We start from the raw sequence: 20,194 nt of genomic DNA on the forward strand, positions 1-20,194 counted from the left end.
ATTTGCCTCTTCTGCTGAATCACCAGGACCTGAGATCCGCCTCCCTCTGAGTAGTCTTTGCCACTTTACAGAAAGGAAAAACAGTATTTGGATCAACCGTTGGAGTTGTGTTCAGGCAAGCTTAGGTTCTCAAGCACAATGACCCTGGTGACCTGAATTGGTCTCCTTTTCCCCGTGTGAAAGGGAGGAATTAATCGCATCCCACGACCATAGATGACACTGGGAAATAGAGAGAGAGAGAGAAACAGACCCATCCCCCTAAAGGCTGATTCACTGGCCATGTGTTCTACTGAATGAAACAGAGGGCTAATGGGATAACAAGATGACAGCAAGCAAAAGTGCACACCCAACGACCCATGTCTACCATTGGTGGCTCTAGCAGCCCTGGAATAAATGTACATAATCCCAATTCTGGCTACGTGTTCTGATGTCCGTTTCTCTAAACGTGGGTTCATTTATTCTTAATTGGGAAAGCGGCAGGCCCTTAGGAGACACTTAGAAAATTTGCTAAGTGCTTCATGCCTTTTAAAAGTTAACAGTCTTTTAAGGAACATTTTTTTTTTTCCAAGCAGGTTTAAAGAACACTGCCAATCCCATCCTCACACTGGCAAAATTCCCACTTTTTTTTTCTTTTTCTTTTTCTTTTTTTTTCTTTTTTATAATGGGAAGTTGTCTGAAAAAGAAAAGAGAATGGGATGGGTACATTCTTGAACACACCAGGCCCAGGAACGATGGAGTAACAGAATCGTAATGAAGAACACACGACTACAGCACAGTCATAAGAAATCATGTTTGTGTGTGCGCACAGAGGGCGAGAGAGGTTTAAACAAAAAAAAAAAAAAAAAGGAAAAAAGAAAGAAAGAAAACTCAGTATTTCCTCCCTCAAGCTCTGAGAGTCAAGTGTTCAAAGCAGGACAGGATGGGGCCTGAGGCTCCTCAACAACTTTTCAGGAAAGCCTGAAATATCCCAGTACCTTTTAACAAACTTAGTGTCTGTGAATAAACCACTCCATTTCCTTATTTCTCCAAATGAAATGATATCTAACCCCCCACTGCCACTTCCTTTCAAATTCTCGCTTCCAGCATTATGAACATATACAGTACGTACTTATTACATATACAACAATGGTATTTAAATAAACAGTTCTGTCACAGAATGCCCTGGAAAAAAAACTCAACTATTTCACACTTCCTGCCACGGCTGGTACAAATGAAGAATCAAGTGTTCACCCCACTTCTTAGCCCCCTTTAAAATGTATTGGCTTCGGTCCTTTTGTAGGTCCTAGACAAAGAGAAGGTAGGAACCGGTCTCAGGACAGAGGCAGTCCATGCACTGGGAGGGTTTCTAAGTTAAAATCGGTGAGATATAGTTATTTGCTGTACTCCTGTTTATTGAATTGTTCTCAAAATGAAGATAAAAAGAAACATTTAAGCATTAAGAGTTCAGGTATGTAGAGAACATTGCAGCAACACATCAGGGGTTATCACATAAACTGGAGAATTCGGAAAAATGTTAACGTCCTTAGTATTTCCTCATTTAAAAAAAATCATGAATTTATCCCCTGTCGGCCACGTTTCTTGTTATTTCACATTAAGATTTTTAATTTTGGGGGTTCCAGATACAGATGCCATTTATAAGTGATATTCTTGTTGCCTAGGTTTTCATGCTCCCCATTGTTCACTCGGCTTGAGAAATAATATTTTATAAGAGGGCTTCAGTAAGTCAGGAGACTAAGTACCCTGAAGAACGTGTCTCCCAATAAATTTATTTAACTTTGGGACCATGTAAATCAAACATGATCTTTGATTTATCACCAGATGTTTGCACCCCTCCCCAGTCCCCATTTGATTTAAGAAATTTGAACATACGAGTAAGTATACAGTATCCACCATTAATTCTGTCTGTCAGGATGCAAAACCTAATTATGCTAAGAGCATCATATACTGAAAAATTAAAATGAACACTGTATATAAAACCTGCACAGCTGCACTCATAGCTCCTAATAAAAGAGTAATAGGGACATACAGTGGTTTTATGGACATTTAATATGGTGGAGCAGAAGTCGCCACATCTAAAACTGGCATGGCACTGGGGACTACCTCTATCTTTAACAGTATGCTGGATTCAGTTGTGAAGTAACCTAATTCAAAACACAAATATCGCCTCTCAGTTCACTGCCAGTTACCAAGTCCTGCCAGATACATCCATCTCGTCCCAGCCCTAGTACCCAGCCCCAAACCCTCTCTTACGGGATTCCTCTCTGCCTCCACTCCCCGCTTCCCACCCAAACCGGCTTTAAAAAAAATACACCTACTTTCTGTGTATTTTAGAAGGATAAAACTATTCTTGCCTCAGATAAAAGGCATTACATGAAAAGGCCACCTCACAGCACCAGGGCATAAGGACTGAGCAACGAAAATGCTACCACAAGAAGACAACAGAACAGCTTTTGTTTGGGTTTTTACAAAAAGAAGAACAACGTTGTATCCATTCATCTACACTGGGAACAGGGAGACAGTATCACAGAAGTATGTGTTTTAATAAAGCAAATAGATGCTGCAGCATGCAATATTTGTAAAACTGACAACACAGATTTCTAAGGAGGGGTTTTTATAAGGGACCTAACTTGCTTTTCAAAGACTATGTTTCATTTCTTAAATCTATTGGTTGGGCAAAAGATCACTGAAGGGTATTCCCCACCCCACCCCACCCTCATTTGCTAACAGCCAGGAACAAACTATAAAAACACCTAAAAGATCTGTCCCATCTCTGGTCCCCTAGGACCTCAGAATCACAAGGCAAACCACCATGCATCTCAGGAAATCAGTGGCTGATTCCACAGATTTGCCACATCTGGCTAAACTACTGGTTACTTCTCTCTCTCTCTCTCTCTCTGTTAACCTGATGCCTTCCTTCGTTTCTGGATTTTTATGGGGGGGGGAGGTTATTTGGGGGATAAAGAAAGACTCATATGGAAACGAAAGCTGATTTAAAAAAAAAAAAACACCTCTTTTACATTATGTTCTAGTATAAGGCAGGGAAGGGAGAATAGAAAAGAACTTTCAGACAACAAGAACAGCAAAAAATCCAAAGGAAATAAAAGTTCAAGATGCTATTACCAGTAAATTTTTCATTTATATCTGAATGGATTACTGCTAAGAGATGAAGGGAAAGTTTTTTACATCAGACTGAAAACACTTTCCATTTCTCGAAAATTATTCTAGAACTATAAAATCTAAAAACTATTTCCATGTTTTGAGATATGTCTATTTTAATATAGTAAGCACTTTATGTTCCTTTAGGGTATGATACACGCATCAAAATGCCCATAGAAATAATCCTGAAAAAGACTGACTGGCCTTCTCTTAAAACCTGTTATTTTCTTGAAAGTAATTTACAGAGTGTGTCAAATGAGGACACAAGAAGCTTACATTGTGTACTTTAATTTTTTTTATTTTTTTCAATAAAGGGACAAAATGGGTGTATGAACAGGTTAATGCAGACAACTGCCAAAAAAACACAGACAGTGGTTTTTCCAATAGAACTTAACAAAGACCAGAAACAAATACAATAAAAAGCCAGGTTGTAATGACCTTTGGTCATCCAAATAAAAAAAAATAAAAACAAAGAAAAATAAAAGATCAAATTAAGTGCCTCTGTTTTGAACAGGGCACGTAAGCAATAATAAATAGTGACTCCCATAGTAAAAGATAAAATTTCAAGTTACGACAAACAGCTTTCATTACAGGAATAGAAAAGGCCAATAACAAAATATTCTGCATTGCCATTTACAAAAAAGTATTGACTAAAGCGGGCTTTCTCTTTAATATGCTTTGCATATGAAATTCTTTCCAATCTAAATATAAAGCACCATTTAGTTTTTGGCAATGAAAAAAACTGCAAAACATTGTTTTTGTTTTTTTTTTTCCTTTTTTTTTTCTTTCTTTCTTTTACTGCATATGAAGGTAAGATGCTGGAATGTAGGGTGATAGAAGGAAAGGGACAAAAAGCACACTACATAACAAACCAACGTTATTAGCTTGCAGTACTGCATACAGTATGGCAGCAGGAAAAAGGAACAAAAAAGGATATGTACAACCCCTATGACAGCCATCCGTGTGACATTCTAGCAGGCTCCCCCAAACCGCCATTATATGGCTTCTCATCTGTACAATGTCACACTTTTTTGTTTGTCTCTTTTTTTTTTTTTGAAGCATACAAATAATTTGCACTATATTATCCTGCCAAATTAAAAAAATATACTGTGGCAGCCTGTCTTTTTTTTTTTCCACTACCAAAAAAGGTACATTGATACCTTTTAAGAGAACAAGCAACAGTTAAAAATACAAGCTTCAATATAAATACTATAGTGCCTAACACTAGATGAACATTTAATTCAAATACCATTCTAGAAATACAGAAAAAAGACCATAAATGTGTTTTAGCATAGGAATCAACATGAGTGTGCATTTTCCTATATTTAAGTACTATATAATCTTAAACCTTTCCCCAATGTATGTTTTTTTTACAACCTGAAGAGCGGTGTGTATCCAAGGCATAGAATTTCCACTACCATTTTTAAATGGATAACAAGTCTTGTAACACCACCAAGACAATGGAACCCTAAAATGCAGTTCCCCCCTAAACATAATGAAGTGTTTTTTTAAAAAAATTTTTTTTCTTAACATTTATATTTAAAAAAGTTTTGTACAAAAAAATCCTTGCACTGTAGAAGCGAAAGCAATCATTCATTTCTATGTTAAGTGTATTCTGTTTTCCATTCACAGCGCTTGCAATGTTGAGTCCGAGTAAGTAAGCTCATTAGTCAAGTAAATGGCTGGCAAAGTTTTTTTTTTAGTTTTTTTTTTAAAAATGCTCATCAATGAGATTGTGTTCAATTTTTTTTTTTTCAGCATTCTTGCAACTTTTCCCTTAAGTATAGACCTGTAAACTGGGAAAATTGTACAGTGCACTTAATTGTCCTATCTGAGCAGGTTTATTTTATACTCAACCTCTGTATCTCTGATTAGAGAAAAGATACAGATATTACAGGCAGAGTCAAGTGCTATTTGAACACCAACTGGGGCAGATGCTAGCTTAATAAAAAAGAAAAAATTAAAAAAATAAAATAAAAACAATGAATCCTCTTCCATGTTAACACAAATAGCACACAGTGTATGGAAAAGAAATGAAGTACAACTTTTAGGGAGCACAGACATATATACTGCTACTCTTAAAAATTCTTTCTCTTCTTTTTTTAAGAATGTCACATTTAAACACAAGTCTTAAGAATTCATAGTTAATCATCATTGTATCAATATTAGCTTATACACCTGTTCTAGTTTAAAATGGCAAATAGTACCACGTTGTGCTAAAAGATCACATATTTTTCTCCTGTTACCCTCTGTCAAACCTTATTGTCAGTCTCTTTTTAAAAATGGTCTACGAGGTCTTAAAGTTTATCATTTGATTGTCCCTTTGACAACCAAGTAGATCTGGATCTATTTCTTTTGGTGCCAGAACGTTTTTAAACAGACGTTATTTAAAACAAGCCATCTTCATAAAATGAATTCCTTACTAATAATGTATTTAGTTGTATTCCAGGGCTTTTGCACGTTGCACATTCAATTTAATCATCATTTAAAAAAAATAAAACTTTGGGCAAAACAGCCCATTTCTTTTAAGCTCTCACCAGGAGCACAATAGCGTTTATACTGGTACAATCAGTTTTGCTTATAAGATTAAACTAAAGGGAGAATGATGATTAACTAGGACATAATGGGTCATATTTTTAGGTAGCCATTGTTGTGAGAAATACAATATAGAATTATATGCTAGGTCCTAAGTTTCCTTACCTCACCCAATGCTGAATTAAGCTACAAGTTTATAACAAGTAGAAAGAACCATCAAGGTGGTTTTAATAGATCCAAGGCACTCATATTTTTAAAACCAAATGACAGAATAAACTTGTTTTGTCTTTCTATTAATTTGTCAATTCAAGGCCTTTGTTTTTTTTCCTCTCCAATTGATACATTTAACCCTTTAGAGACAGACATTTAGCTCATAGAGATTTTCTTTCAGTGCCGTCGATTCTGTCTATAGAGGGTTAACCCAAAGACTGTTTTTCCTCCTCACGTTATAAAATAAAACTGTACATGATATGTATTACAGAATGTATGCAGCATGGTCTTTTTCTCTCTCTCTCTCTTTTTCTCTCAGAACGGAACTGGAAACAGCAACATGTTTGCTCAGCAACGAATCGGGGACAATTTAAAATAGCCATAACATACCATACATGCTGTCTAAGTTTAAAAAAAAAAAAAAAACATACACAACATGTAAATTATTGCACAAGAGAAAGGCTCAAAGTTTGCGTAAAATGCAATAGTATTGCCCCATACAGATCATGCATTCAAACGGTGAGAACATAAAGGAAAAAAAAAAAAAAAAAAAAAAGAAAAAAGAAAAAGAAAAAAAAAAAAAACAGGTGTGCTGGTGACAAGCACTCTCATATTCTTAGCTTCCGTTACTTCTGTTTGTAATTGTTTGTTTAATCACAGGGGACTAGAAAAAAATCCTACAGGGGGAGGGAAGGGAGGGAGGGAAGGAGGGAGGGAGGAGGGAGGGGGGGTGGGGGCGGGGCGGGGAGCGAGAGGGGAGTGGGGCTGGAGGGCCATGGGGGGAAGGGGGTGAAAAAAGGAGGTGTCAGGTGGGAGTGAGGGAGGGGTATTAATATACCTCTATTCAGTTTTTATATCATTATTCAACACTCGATCACTGTGCCATTTTTTCATGTGTTTCTCCAGGGTACTGTACACGCTAAAAGGCATCTTACAAATTTCACATTTGTAAACGTCCTTCCCCACCTGGCCATGCGTTTTCATGTGCCTGGTGAGCTTGCTACTCTGGGCACAGGCATAGTTGCACAGCTCGCATTTATAAGGCCTTTCGCCCGTGTGGCTTCTCCTGTGGACAGTGAGATTGCTACAGTTCTTGAAGACTTTCCCACAGTACTCACAAGTGTCGCTGCGTCTGCCCTCTTTTGAGCTGGGCCTGCCCGGGCCCGGACCACTAATATGGGGCGTGCTCCCTCCACTTCCCGTGCCGCTGCGCCCCGAGATCCCTCCGTCCAGCTCCCCGGGCGGCGTGGAGAAGCGCAAGCTCCCGTTCTCCGAGGAGTGCTCCGACGAGGAGGCGAAAGGCGATTGTCTGGAGTCTCCGAAGCTCAGGAAGGGATCCTTGAGCTGCCTGGAGGCCGCGTAGCCAGCGAGCCACTGCGAGTACACGTTCTCCGTGTTGGGCATCGCGGCCGGGGGCAAGTCGAACTCCTTCTCGAGCTTGATGCGCTTGGAGAAGGGGCTCAGCGAGCTGGGGCTGCCCAGCAGCAGCTTTTTGGACAGGCCCCCCGAGGCCGACTCGCCCGGGGAGCAGCCGCGGCCGTTTACAGTGCCATCGTCTATGCGGTCCGACTCGCCGGCCACCGAGTCTTCGTCGCAAGTGTCCCTGTGGGCCTCGGCCTCGGCCAGGTGGCCGCGCTTATGCTTCTCGCCCAGGACCTGGTGGAAGGCCTCGCTGAAGTGCTGCATGGAGCTGAGCACCATGCCCTGCATGACCTCGGGCAGCGCGCGGCCCTCGTCGCCCACGCCCACCACCGCGCCCCGCGAGCTGTTCTCGTGGTGGCGCGCCGCCTCCAGGCTCAGCCCGAAGCCGTAGTCCACCCTCTCGCTCTCCGTCAGCTCCTCCTCCTCCTCTTCCTCCTCTTCTTCCTCTTCCTCGTCGTCCTCCTCTTCCTCCTCGTCCCCGTTCTCCGGGATCAGGCCCGGGTCGTTCTCGCTCTTGAACTTGGCCACCACGGACTTGAGCGCGCTGCTGGCGCTGCCCACCAGGTCGCTGGTGCCGGGTTCCGGGGAGCTGGCGGTGGAGAGGCCGTCGTCGGACTTGACCGTCATAGGGGACGACTTGTGCATGTGCGTCTTCATGTGGCGCTTCAGCTTGCTGGCCTGCGTGCACGCGTGGTCGCACAGGTTGCACTTGTAGGGCTTCTCGCCCGTGTGGCTGCGCCGGTGCACCACGAGGTTGCTCTGAAATTTGAACGTCTTGCCGCAGAACTCGCACGACTTGGACTTGACCGGGGGCTGGGAGGGAGGAGGGGCGGATTGCAGAGGAGGGAGGGGGGGCGTCGCCAGGAAGGGCGGCTTGCTACCTGGCTGGAAGGGTTGCAGTAACCTTTGCATAGGGCTGGGCCGGCCTGGGGACAGCGGTGGGCTAGACGTGTTCCCTGCCAGCTCTCTAAGTCTCCTAGAGAAATCCATGGCGGGGGGCTCCATAGCCATTGGATTCAACCGCAGCACCCTGTCAAAGGCACTCGGGTGATGGGTGGCCAGGGCCATCTCTTCCGCCCCCAGGCGCTCTATGCGGTGGGGGTCCAAGTGATGTCTCGGTGGTGGGCTAAACAGGGGGGGAGTGGGTGGAAAGCGCCCTTCGGCCAGGCCGGAAGCCTCTCTCGATACTGATCCTGGTATTCTTAGCAGGTTAAAGGGGTTATTGTCTGCAATATGAATCCCATGGAGAGGTGGCTGGGAAGGACATTCTGCACCTAGTCCTGAAGGGATACCAACCCGCGGGGTCAGGGGACTTCCGTGTTCGCTTTCTAAGTAGATTCTTAATCCATGAGTGTTCTGTGCGTGTTGCAAGAGAAACCATGCACTGGTGAATGGCTGTTTGCAAGTTGTACATGTGTAGCTGCTGGGCTCATCTTTACCTGCAAAATAATACAACACCAACATCAATGTTTAATCACAGAGGAGGGCGTTACCAATCGCTTATTCACCTTTCACCTCCAGCCTGCCCTGCACCCGCCCTCCCCCCCCCCCTCAGCCTGACTCGACCCCAAAGGGCCTCAGCCCGCACTGACCTAGTGTTCCCAGGGGACTTCGACGGGTGCCTGGCACACCTGCTGGTCCGGTGCCCAACGAATATTTGGCCCCGTCGGGCTTTCTGCCATTGCAATTCGGTTCTGAGGATTTTAAATCCAGTCTCCAAAAGCGGAAAAATCTGGACCAGCTCAAGCTCGGGAATGAGGATCCCTGCATTCTGCAGAGCCTCGGGCGACCATCTGAACTTTTCCAGTCTTTTTGCCAGCTGCGGTTTGGGGCAAGCTATGTGTCATCTCTGTTGCCTCCGTTTCCTCATTTGTTAAGTGAGGAGGGACTTGGATAAGGTGACCCGAAGGGAAACTTCTCCGCTTCCTAAAATCCCATCCTTCTATTCTCCCCTGGGTGGCAGGTGAACTTTCTGAATAGGCAATCATTTCATAGGCATATCGGAAAAGAGAAGGTCAACTCATCACAGTTCTCTGTGGCCCTAGAGATGCTTTTAATCTTAGCCCGAAACACACTAATTGTTGACATTGTTCAAAATGAGAAAATACTCATAAAATAATTCCGTGGAAGAGACCCTAGCAACATTCCCATCACATCCCCAGCCTGTGTGGGGATCCGTGAGTCCCAGTTCTGGTTCCACGACACTGTACAGGGACTCCCATTTTTATCTCAGGGGACGGTGCAAAAAAAAAAAAAAAAAAAATCTCAGAAGAGAAATTTAATTCGGATTTAACCAACAGGCCGTATCAAATCTTTAGGAGTTGTCCCCCCAGTCAAACAAATGCAAGTCTGGAGAAGTTAGGAGGAGTGGCTGGTGCCAACTTAAGCAGACACAGCATCCTAGTTTAAGAACAGTTAAAGCAGCCAGCACCATGACGGGCAGCAGGCTGAGAAATGCTACACTATCCTCCTCCTCATTATTTTGAGAGGCTAACAACGTGAACCAAATTATACAACATCCTGCGCCCTCGGCTGAGCCTCAGCTCCAGTTGAGAAAGAAACAGAAAGATACAGTTCAGCTAGTCAACTCTTTGGCCAGTAGCCAAGCCGTCTGGAGAGGGGCCCTGCTTAAGTCACATTATTTCTCTCTCGCTGAAAAGAACCCGAGAGTGGTAAATGCCACTTTGGCAAAGAGGGGCCAGCTTGACTTCACAATCATTCATTTTTGGAGATAGCTAAATTTTAAAAATATATATACACCAAGGGAGTAACTAACAGTTTACCAGTCAACCACGGCATTAAAAGGGGGCACAAATGTTGGTGGCCAAGGGACAAGGATGAGAAAAATAGATAACTTTCCAGGGATGCCAAAAAAGACAGTGCGTAAAACACAAATGAGAATAAACTTTAGCCCGCCTTTTCAAAGGGGGACTAGACCAGTTGCTTAAGGCCCCAGCTAGTGTTTGTCAGCAACTTTTTTAAAAGCAAAAAAAAAAAAAAAAAAAAAAATCCACTGCGGAGCTAAAGAGTGGGAATGAGGAATTAATCAATTATGATTCCTCCATTTAGCAAGTCAGAAAGAAAAGCTGGCAGGGTCTTCTCAGGAGCCCCAAACACTTGCATTCCAAAACAAGCCAGCCTTGCTCAAGCACTTGTCTGAATAATGGACTCCCTGCCCTGACCTTGTAATTTACTTTACAATGCATTTATAATCTCACTCAATATATCCCACTCCTGGGTAAATCTCTTTAACAAGATTAGATGATAAGATACCAAAATTAGGTTTCCAACATTTGCCTAATGTGGAGGGAGGGAAAAAAAAAAAAAGGCAGAAAGATTTTGAAAGAAAACGCTGACATTAGGATCACATTATCTGCCTATTTTTGTTTGCCTCCTCTCTTCCAAGGGAAATAAAAAGCATCATTGAGAGTATTTTCATAAATTTTTTGTTGTTGTTGAACAATGACTTGGGTCCTAAATAGGCAGGGAAAAAACTATCTGGTTCCAACTAACGTGACCCTCCGTGGCTCTCTCCTTTGCCTCTCTAGGACTCTGTGTTATTATCATACATTTAGCCTGACAATCCCAATTGGATAAGTAAAAAAGGAGATTTGTCAGCTACAACAAGTCCTTAACGCTTTCATCACTCCAGATGCCATAAAATCATATTTCAGCTCCTAATAGCCTACTGACTCCTCCCAGGCCTGGGCCCGTAGTTAGCAACGTGGGTTCCGCGGGCCCCCCGGGAGCAGGCCGGGCCCTGGTGAGCGCGGAAAGGTGGACGGCACTGCATCACGGATCTCACCTGCATCCTTTCCAAAAGGCTTAAACGAGAAAAGTCTGCTTTATTTTGCTGCTCTGAACTTCCTAAAATGTTGTTTCCAGAGCCAGTGATGTGCTCCTGCTACAACACGTTCACACTCTGCCGTTATCCTCTCCTCTCGCACACCGGGTCAGAGAAGATGGCATTTTATCTTATAATGAGCATACAACATACCGTTTTCACTATCGCATTTTAGTATTCCTATCAACTAGATATTCTAGATCATGAGGGCAGCTAGTGTAATCATAATGTCAATGAGAAGGGCTGTTACGATTGAGACGAAAGATTACATCGAAAGAGCTGCTTTGAAACCGGTAATTATTACCAGTCCACTAATAGCAAATGATGCATTACAGTTTCACCATATAATCTGTGTTTCACTCGGCTCACGCCAGTGCACCATATTATATTACGGTGCTCACAGAGTCTCCATTCCTAAACTGCAGTCATCAATAAATGTGTTACTTGCCATAATTTGTGAAATTACTTTGTTCATAACATCTTTGATGGTTTAGAAAGACCAGAATTGATTTCCTGCGTGGCAAAATTAGGGCTACATTGATTTATTGACGTGTAAAATATAATAATATTCTTCATTTACTCTGACGAAAATCAACTTCTCAATTTGAGAGCCTCATTGGGCATTCACGGGGATTGTTTTGATTTAGAGCAATAAACTGAGACCTGGCCCCAAGCATAGGAACTCCAGGCATCAAACAGTTAAAATCGGCTATTAGCTCACCTACTGGCTCTTATTTTATTTCATTTTATGGTATGGGAAGGAATAACCCCATTGTCACCAATGCTAAAGAGTCGTGTGATCTAAGTCTCAGGATTTAGAAGAACGAGGTCTGACACCAGGCCCCTGGCTCTACTATTTACCCGCTTCCGGCTCTGAGCCAATCATTCCATTTCTTTGAGCCTTAGGTTCCCTATCTGTAAAATGAGCATAAAAAACGGTACCTTAAGGATTGTGAGGCTCTGATGACAGACGTATATAAAAGCCATATGTAAACTACCAGGTCCGACAGCACTGCGAGTTTTCATTACTCCCAGGCTCGATGAGTTACCTACCTAGCATGATAGCTGACCACGCTGTACACCCAGAAGGGCTTCCAGAAGAAGGCTGGAACCCAGAATCCAGGCTTCACCCCAGGCCAAGGGGAGGCCCTGGCTAGAGGGCAGCAGGAGGGGGCCCCTTCAAGGCCTTCGACTGTGGTCTACCTGTGGTCTACCGGCAGGGAAGCCACAAGGTAAGTGCTAAGTGCTCTGAAAGCCAAGGGCGGCTGGTTAAGGCACCTGGAGTAGCCTGGGGGTCAGCTCTGCTAGAGAGCTTTCTGGAACTCCACAACCCATTTCCACATACCTTGTCTGGTCACTCCTAAACTGGTCCTGCCAGCATGGGCACCAGCAAACTAGACACCCTCCCTTGGCAGGAGGAAGGGGAGAAGGCCCCGGGCTCCTAGTTTCCCACCCCTCAAATCCAACTCCCTGCCCTCGTGAGGGTCAGTGGAAGAGAGAGAACCAAACTCTTTCCCAGGCCAGCAGACCTTGGCCACTCACCTCGGTCCTCCTCTCTACTGTCCCGCTCCCTTCTTTCCCCTTCCCTTCAGGGGTGGCTCTGTTCCCACGCCCTGGTGTGGGCCCCAGGCACCCCCAGCAGAATGAGGAGCGCTCTCCCCACCCAGTCAGCATGTAGGGACTCGAAACCCTGAGTCCAACCCCCTAAACTCTCTACCATCTGTGACCTAACCCAGGCTTAGGCCCAGCTTGGTGTTGGGGAGGGGGTGGTACAAGAGGTGCTTCTAACCCCTGCACCGCCCAGCCCTCAGGACTTGAGGACTTGTGAAATTCATACAATAACTCTTTGTTACCTAGGATTACCTAGGACTTAACAAAACAAACAGCTGGCTTCAAATTTGGTCTCAGGGCGCATGCCCTGCCCTGCAGACACCATTCCCAAGGTGGTTAGGTCGACTTTACCTCTCCCACCTAAATGCCAGTCCCCTCTCTAGCTGAACTCCTACAGCATCTTGTTCTTTCCTTTCCGTGACACTGTATCCCCTTTCTTTTCTTCTTTCCACAATGGGTTAGTTTGCACAAACTTTCAAAATAAAAACACATTCCTGAAATCAAACGTAGATGCCACGCTTCTTTTTCTCTGAAAGCTGCTTTTTCGTGTTTGGGGTAGAATCAACCCCCACCCCCATCCGACTTTGCAGCCATGCATGACTCATATCATTTGTATCATTTGTTACTACATAGAGAAAAGCAGACTGTATTACCTTCTAAAACAGCATCTTTTCAAACACATTTTTTTTTTTTACAAAACATACAGATCTACATTTCATAAAAAATTTCCCCACCATAAAAGTTGGTTTGCACAAGTACTTGGATGGTGTTAATGGTTGTGATGGTGGTGGCGGTGGGATCTTTGGCTTTAAGCAACAACGCTGTGCATTTTTCTCTAAAACTAGGAGAAAAATAAGTAGAAATTGTCTATGTTTGCACGTATATAATGCACCATGTATATATACAAATATACCATGTTTCAGTACACATGTAAATGCATAGATAACATATACGAGAATCACTCTAGAGTAACTCTACACTGACTTCTTTCGGTTCTGGCCTCTGCTATCATGTACACCGTGGGACAAACTCCAAGTCCTAAATGAGGCCATGGAAGTGAATGTCCAGCAATAAAATGAGCCCTGAACACACAGATGTAGATGGTCACCAGCCGTAGAGCCAGATAAGACCCTGGGGAGGAGACCCCCCCTCCCAGGGCTGAGCTGCTGTGGCTCCACGTCTTTAGGGAGGGAAGAAACAAAAAAGGGGAGGGAGGAAGGGGAGGGGACCGAGTGGAGTGGGGGAGAGGGTGCCAAGTGAGTAATGGAATAATGCATATGAGGATGCCAATCTATTTTGGAAGTAACTCCTTTCAGTGCTTAAAAAGTAAGGTAATTTCCAGAAACTCTCATCTCTATACACATGGACATTTGTAGAAGAAATAATGCTCAACTTACAAATACCCTGCGGGGCATATTCTGCACTCATCCCGGGCGTGGGGATTAGAGCTCCGTGTGCAGAACGAGGGGAGGACAGGCCCCTCCAGTGCAGAAGTTTATCTGTGAAAGAAACCCAAAATCAAGCACTAAAGCTATAAACAACGTGCATCGTAAACCACAGGATATCACATTTCAATTCCATTAAAATAGATTAACATCATTACAGCAGCCTTGCAGATAGTTAACCGGCCCAAGGCCTCTATCAAAAAAAAACAACGATGAAGTTAGTGCCACAATTTTGTTTTGTTTCTGATTTTGGTCCTTTTTGACAAAATAGAAGGAGTTTGTTTTAGTTGTGGGGGCGGTGGCTGTGGCCTTTGGTTCATTTGCTTGTTTGTTATTGTTTGTTTATTGTCTTATAATACGTGATACGTAAACAGTAAGGTGGAAATTGGTAATATTACGGGGTTGACTGGTAGAATGGAGGGATGTATCTGCAAGGCTGGTTAACATGCATACATTTACTTTCCAAGACAAGCCCAAGCAAAAAACAATATGCAAGTAGGAAATGAATGGATCTGTGAATCATTTCTTCTGGAATAGAGCGTCCCACTCCACCTTCCCCGCCCTACAACTTCTTCCCAAGCTGTACTTATCACAGCAACTTCAAAGGCAGGGAAATCTTAGGCATTCTGGACTTGGTTGGGCCACACTCTAGAACTGTATCAATGGAATACCCCTTATAGACACGGCTTCCTTTTTTTTTTTTTTTCTTTTTTTTTTTCCAAGATTTTATTTATTTATTCATGAGAGACAGAGAGAAAGAGAGAGGCAGAGACATAGGCAGAGGGAGAAGCAGGCTCCATACAGGGAGCCCGATGTGGGACTTGATCCTGGGACCGCAGGATCAGCACCTGAGCCAAAGTCAGATGCTCAACCGCTGAGCCAGCTGGGCATCCCTAGACATGGCTTCTTATAACACAAAGCAGTAGAGAATACAGACTGAGATTTCTGGGGTTCAAATAACTTTGGCCAAGGCCAATCTTGAGGGTGAGGAATCCTATTCTCTTATGTGACAAGGAGAGAACCAGCAGCATTCCAGCAACAGCAGCACCCAGAGAAAGTGGCCCACCTTCTCCATTCTACTGCACTTGGTTGCTCTCTGGTGAGGAGAAACAACTTCTCACACTAATAAACATAAATCTAGCAGTAAATCAAGCATTTCTAGCACCGAGACTTTTGTGAGAAAGGAAATATTTGGTTTGTGCAACCTGGGGATTATATGGTTTCTGTGGTAAGTTCCTAGTTTTTCCAAGTCCACCTTGAGCCAATCAAGCATGCAGAGGTCAACCTTGAGACAGAGTGTAGGGTCGATGGAGCAGGAGATACTCAGCGTGTTCTAGAGGCTGGGAGTTTGTGATGATTGGGGGAGGAGGGAGAGAAGAAAAACAGACTTTGATGGTGAGTAAACAGAGTATGTTTTCCATTAGCTTAATATTAAGAGCACTTAAAAGTGTTGTTGTTATACTCGAGGATAGCAGGTCTCAAGTGTAAAATACATCCTGTTCTCCTTATAGAGATTCTCGCTGCCAAGAACAGCCGGGGCAGGCAGCACAAGTTCCCCTTTCATGGGGAGCCCGGTGGGTAACAATGGTGTGGGGCTCGTGGAAGCTTTTATGCTCCGTTGTTACCAGGCCTGCAAAGGGGGGCTGCTACAGAGACCCCACCTAGCCGGAGACCATCTAGAGAGGCATATCCTCCGCTCCAAGCCCAAACAAAATAAATACCACAAAATGAACCGGCAAAAGGCGCAGAGACTGGACTTCACAACAACAACAACAAGTATGTCTTCATTTGACTGTTTATATTATAAACAGGGTATTGAGAGAGGAGGGTAAAATTAACTACAGATTTGGTCATTGTGTTTCTCAACAAGAAGTCAGAGAACCCGTTTTTGTACTCGCTCTTGCCTTAGCCACTTCCTAAGTTTGTCTGTGACCAAGACGGAAACCCTCTTAGGAGACCCGCACAACGGAGGTAGCTCTGGGATCCTAGCAGAGGTGCAGCAAGGTACCTGGACCCCTGTGTGGGACAGTCTGATTTCAAACTCCCCGCCGCTCCCTCTGAGAAGAGCCCTGGGGTGCCCCGGAGGGGGGAGGCAGCGGCCTGGTCCAGTTTTCCACAGGACAAGGCCACATGGCAGAGCGAGGGCTCATCAGGAGAGGATCTGGGTATCTGGCATCATGACCTGCTTTTGGCTTTTGAATGATAAAAAAAACCTTCGAGATCCTCAAGTCTATGCCTGCATCTGACTGATGGGAAAACGGAGGCCTTGAGCAATTAAGTGGCTGACCCACAGCTATGCTGATGGTTAGAGCAAAGATCAGAATTAGTCTCCTGACCCCTTGTCCAGTGTTCTTTTCTGGGATAGCCATCTATCTCTTCCCCAGGTTCCTGCCCAGGAAGTGCCAATGAGGAGGGTTCTCTTTCTCCTAACCCATTAGGAGAAACACTTCTCCTAACAACCTCTTGGGACAGAGTCCAACCCAGAGGTGTTGAGTGGGCCTTGTGGGAGGGTCCAAATAAACTGACCTGGCTTCAAAACTGGAAAACAACACCTGATCTGCTTCCTGAGCCTCTCTCTGCATCCAACCTCACCCCACCTCACTGTTTTTACCCTCTACCTCTGCTTCTCCTACAGGATTAGCCAGCTGAAGAGAGACAAACTGTTCCTACCGGCTTCACAAGCTATTGATATTGTCTTTCCAAGAGACCCATACTTGCATTTCTGTTCCTCCAGGAAGAGTGTCAAAGTATAGGCAATGGGGAACCCCAGCTGATTCTGTAGCCTCTCCCACTGAACACATCCTCCTTGGATAAGTAGTTGGCGTTCTCACTGAAACTGGAAATGCTAAATTGTCGATAGCCTCCCAAGGGTTTCACTTCTTGCCATGATGCTTTCAATTATTTCATCATGTTTTAGGCAGAGTCTCACAATTAATGCTTCTAAGCATCACTCTCAACGAGCAGCTCCACCGGCCTGAGCCAGCCCTGGTTGAGGACCTTTTCTTTTCACTTTCCCCAGAGAGTGGTGGGCTGGAATGTGGGCTGTCTAGCTCTGCTCTCTTTTGTTTCCTTGGTGGTACTCTTAGGGCAGCGGTTCTCCAAGTGCAGACGTAGGCTGTAGCACCAGCATCACCTGGGAGTCGGTTGGAAATGCAAATTCTCAGGCCCACCTCAGACTTACTGAATAAAAACCTGGGGTCGGGGGCCGTACAGCACTCTATGTCTAACAGACCCTCCGGGTGATGCATGCACAGTTCCAGTTTAATAACGCTGTCTTAGGGTCAGGGGAGGCATGGAAGCTGGAAGCATGTTCCTCTGGCAGAGAGCCAGAGCGGCTATGCAACCGTTGTCCCTTCTGTCTGGGACTCACGTCTTTTAGGACTAGAACAGTCAAAAACAAGCAAGCTTGGGACATACCTAAGAATCCTTTTGTGTGGAATCCCAGGTTCCACCCTCCTTCACTGATAGGACAGAGAACAGACCCAAGCTTTCCATCAAACAGGGAATGCTCTTTGCACAAGACTACATCCAAACCGGTTTACGCTAGACAGACGGTGTCCTCACCACTTCCAAGAAGGCTGAAATGTTTGAGAATGCAGCTGTGGCACGCCGCATGGATGCAATAGGAACTGGGCTCTCTGTCCTTGTCTGGACTCACGTATGTCGTATGTGATGTGTTGCCCTCTTCTGGATCAGTCTTTTCAAATGCCTGTACTCTTCTGGTGAAAGGTGTTTTAACCTGTTCTCATTCGTAAGGGTCTCTCTAGACCCAGCATCTCCACTTGGGGCCTTGGAAATGCCTTATGCATTATTAAGTGGCAACGTTTCTTTACGGCTGAATAAAAAATAATGAATCTTATATCTGAGGTCTCATTAAAAATTGGCAATAAACTGGGAATGGTTTTGATTTCATGTTTTACATTGATCACTTTACATTTCTGTATACAATGGGTACCAACTTTTGATGCAGAGCTCTAGAAGCCCTGTGGGATATCCCTGGAATTTAAGGTCCTTAAATCGGTTTCTCAAAGACTCCTTTATTATTGACATGCCGCTTGTTTCTGAAATTAATCACTGGGTATGTAATGCAGTCGCATTATAGTCTACTGCTGACCTACAAATGTCCCAAACAGCTAAGCACAAAGCATCATTTCCAACACGCTTAGTGACTGCTCTGCGGGCCCGACTTTTATCAGGTATCAAATCCTGGCCAGGCCTCTCTAGAGGAGTACATAGACATACAGATGTTTTGATGTTTACTAAAATGTATACGCATGTGTATACAGTGCATATATGTTTCCTTTCTTGAGCATATGTTTTTAGAGAACTTCCTTGCTTTTCCAACAAGGTAGAGCACAAAAAGAGTAGGGCTGTCCCCAAGTGGAATGGGTTACCCTGAGAAGGCATAACCTCCTGTTCACTCTGGGTCCACCAGAAAAGAAGGAGCGGCAACCCACCACGATGAGGAGGCATCTCCATCTTAGGTGATAGGCCAAAATAAAGGACCCCCAATCCTCTCTTTCAGCTCCAAAATTTCCAAATCTCCTCTTCCCCCAGCCAGTAGTGAGCTTACAGACTACACTTAAAAATACATCCTCAAAGTTTGTACAGTTTCCCGAATGAACCAATTTCAGTTCTAATCAATATCAGTGGATCCAAATCACAAAAATAACAACAGTGCAGCTAGTCTGGGACAGAGGCTTCCTTAACTAGAAAGCAAATCCACTAAATGTCCTTCTAGCTCTTGACCCTCCGTTTACCATAGATACCAGCTCCTCTCTTTCAGATCCTGTGACTTAGCACAGCATTATAGAGCAAACATTAGCTAGGCCTATGTCTTGAGTCCTGTCAATCGAAACTGAAAATGTGCCAGCTGTATCAGGGCTAACAGACTTCTTAATTAACCTTCTGATATTGTCAAAATTGCATTCCCTTTTGTTCTGGAAATGAGCATTTACATGAGCATTTTTTCCATCATTGCTTTTTTAACCAGCTAAGGTTTTACCAAATTGTGATGGTCTTTTAAAAAAGTGTATCCTGTACAAATGAAAGCAAGCGAGAATTCTAGAGATATCACACTTAACAGAATTTCTTTGCTGAAACTTGCTCATGATCTCTATATTCCTCGAGACTTCACCGGTGACTTTCATTTCACCAATTAGTCATTTAAAAACCCTTCTTTTTTTGACCAATTCTATCCTCTCACAGCCTTGACTGTTTAAAAACTCACTTCACCTTTAGAGTTCTTATCCTAGGAATTCACTCAATGAGGGGAGAGGGAGACATGACACCTTTCATGCCCCTTTATCTATAAAAATGCAAAAAATGCAAGCTACCAATCTGTCGGGCCTAAACAAAATTTTCTGCAATCTGTGTCTTTAACATAAGCAAAGCATATAATTCAAAAAAGAAAAAAAAAAAGCTTGCTTTTCAGAAGAATAACTAAACCAAAGACATTGTGCTCCATCTTTGTGTTGAAATGCAGATTTCCCACTAAAAGGCAAATCCTTCATTTCAAAAGGTTGAATAGGATGGTACTTAAAAAAAGAATTCCAGCTGGTTAAATTTAGGGTGTTGAAAAAAGTGCACTCCAATAATATTCTTTGGCTCTGGGCCCAAAGTATTTTCACTTGATTGTGAATTAGATAAATTTTTATTACACTTTAAGCTTTTGCCTTAGAATGGTGGAACTTATCAAGGAGACTGGAAGGGCAGCTATATAAAGACAAATTGTCTTAGGACAGTTTTTTCCCTCTGTTTAACTGTATACCTCACTCTGCAAATCGTGCTACCCAGGTTAATTCCATTCATTCACTCTTTCGTGCATTCATCCAACAACTATTTACCGAGGGCCTGAAAGGTCCAAAGCAAGGGGCCAGCGTCTGGGGCTAACACAAAGAAAACACAGACACAGACTTCCCCACGGCAGCCTTCAACTGGTAGAGAAGATAAGGCCAGGACAGAAATCGCT

The 20,194-nt window shown here is 43.8% G+C and overlaps 1 protein-coding gene across 5 annotated transcripts in view; it reads right to left on the minus strand.

Annotated features, from left to right (window-relative positions):
• Positions 1-20,194, minus strand: part of BCL11A (BAF chromatin remodeling complex subunit BCL11A) — a 100,195-nt gene that overhangs the window by 1,689 nt on the left and 78,312 nt on the right. The window contains exons 3-4 of one of the 5 annotated variants that reach the window (XM_038551331.1): positions 14,176-14,277; positions 7,020-8,762 (exon numbers count right to left, since the gene is read on the minus strand). In XM_038551331.1, coding sequence (XP_038407259.1) covers positions 7,020-8,762; positions 14,176-14,277 — 1,845 coding nt within the window. Of the gene's footprint in view, positions 1-6,739; positions 8,763-14,175; positions 14,278-20,194 lie in introns of all 5 variants that reach the window. The other 4 variants (XM_038551334.1, XM_038551330.1, XM_038551333.1 and 1 more) reach the window with 4 other exon arrangements.

Source organism: Canis lupus, chromosome 10 (assembly GCF_011100685.1).
Source record: "Canis lupus familiaris isolate Mischka breed German Shepherd chromosome 10, alternate assembly UU_Cfam_GSD_1.0, whole genome shotgun sequence".
Classification (NCBI taxonomy): domain Eukaryota; kingdom Metazoa; phylum Chordata; class Mammalia; order Carnivora; family Canidae; genus Canis; species Canis lupus.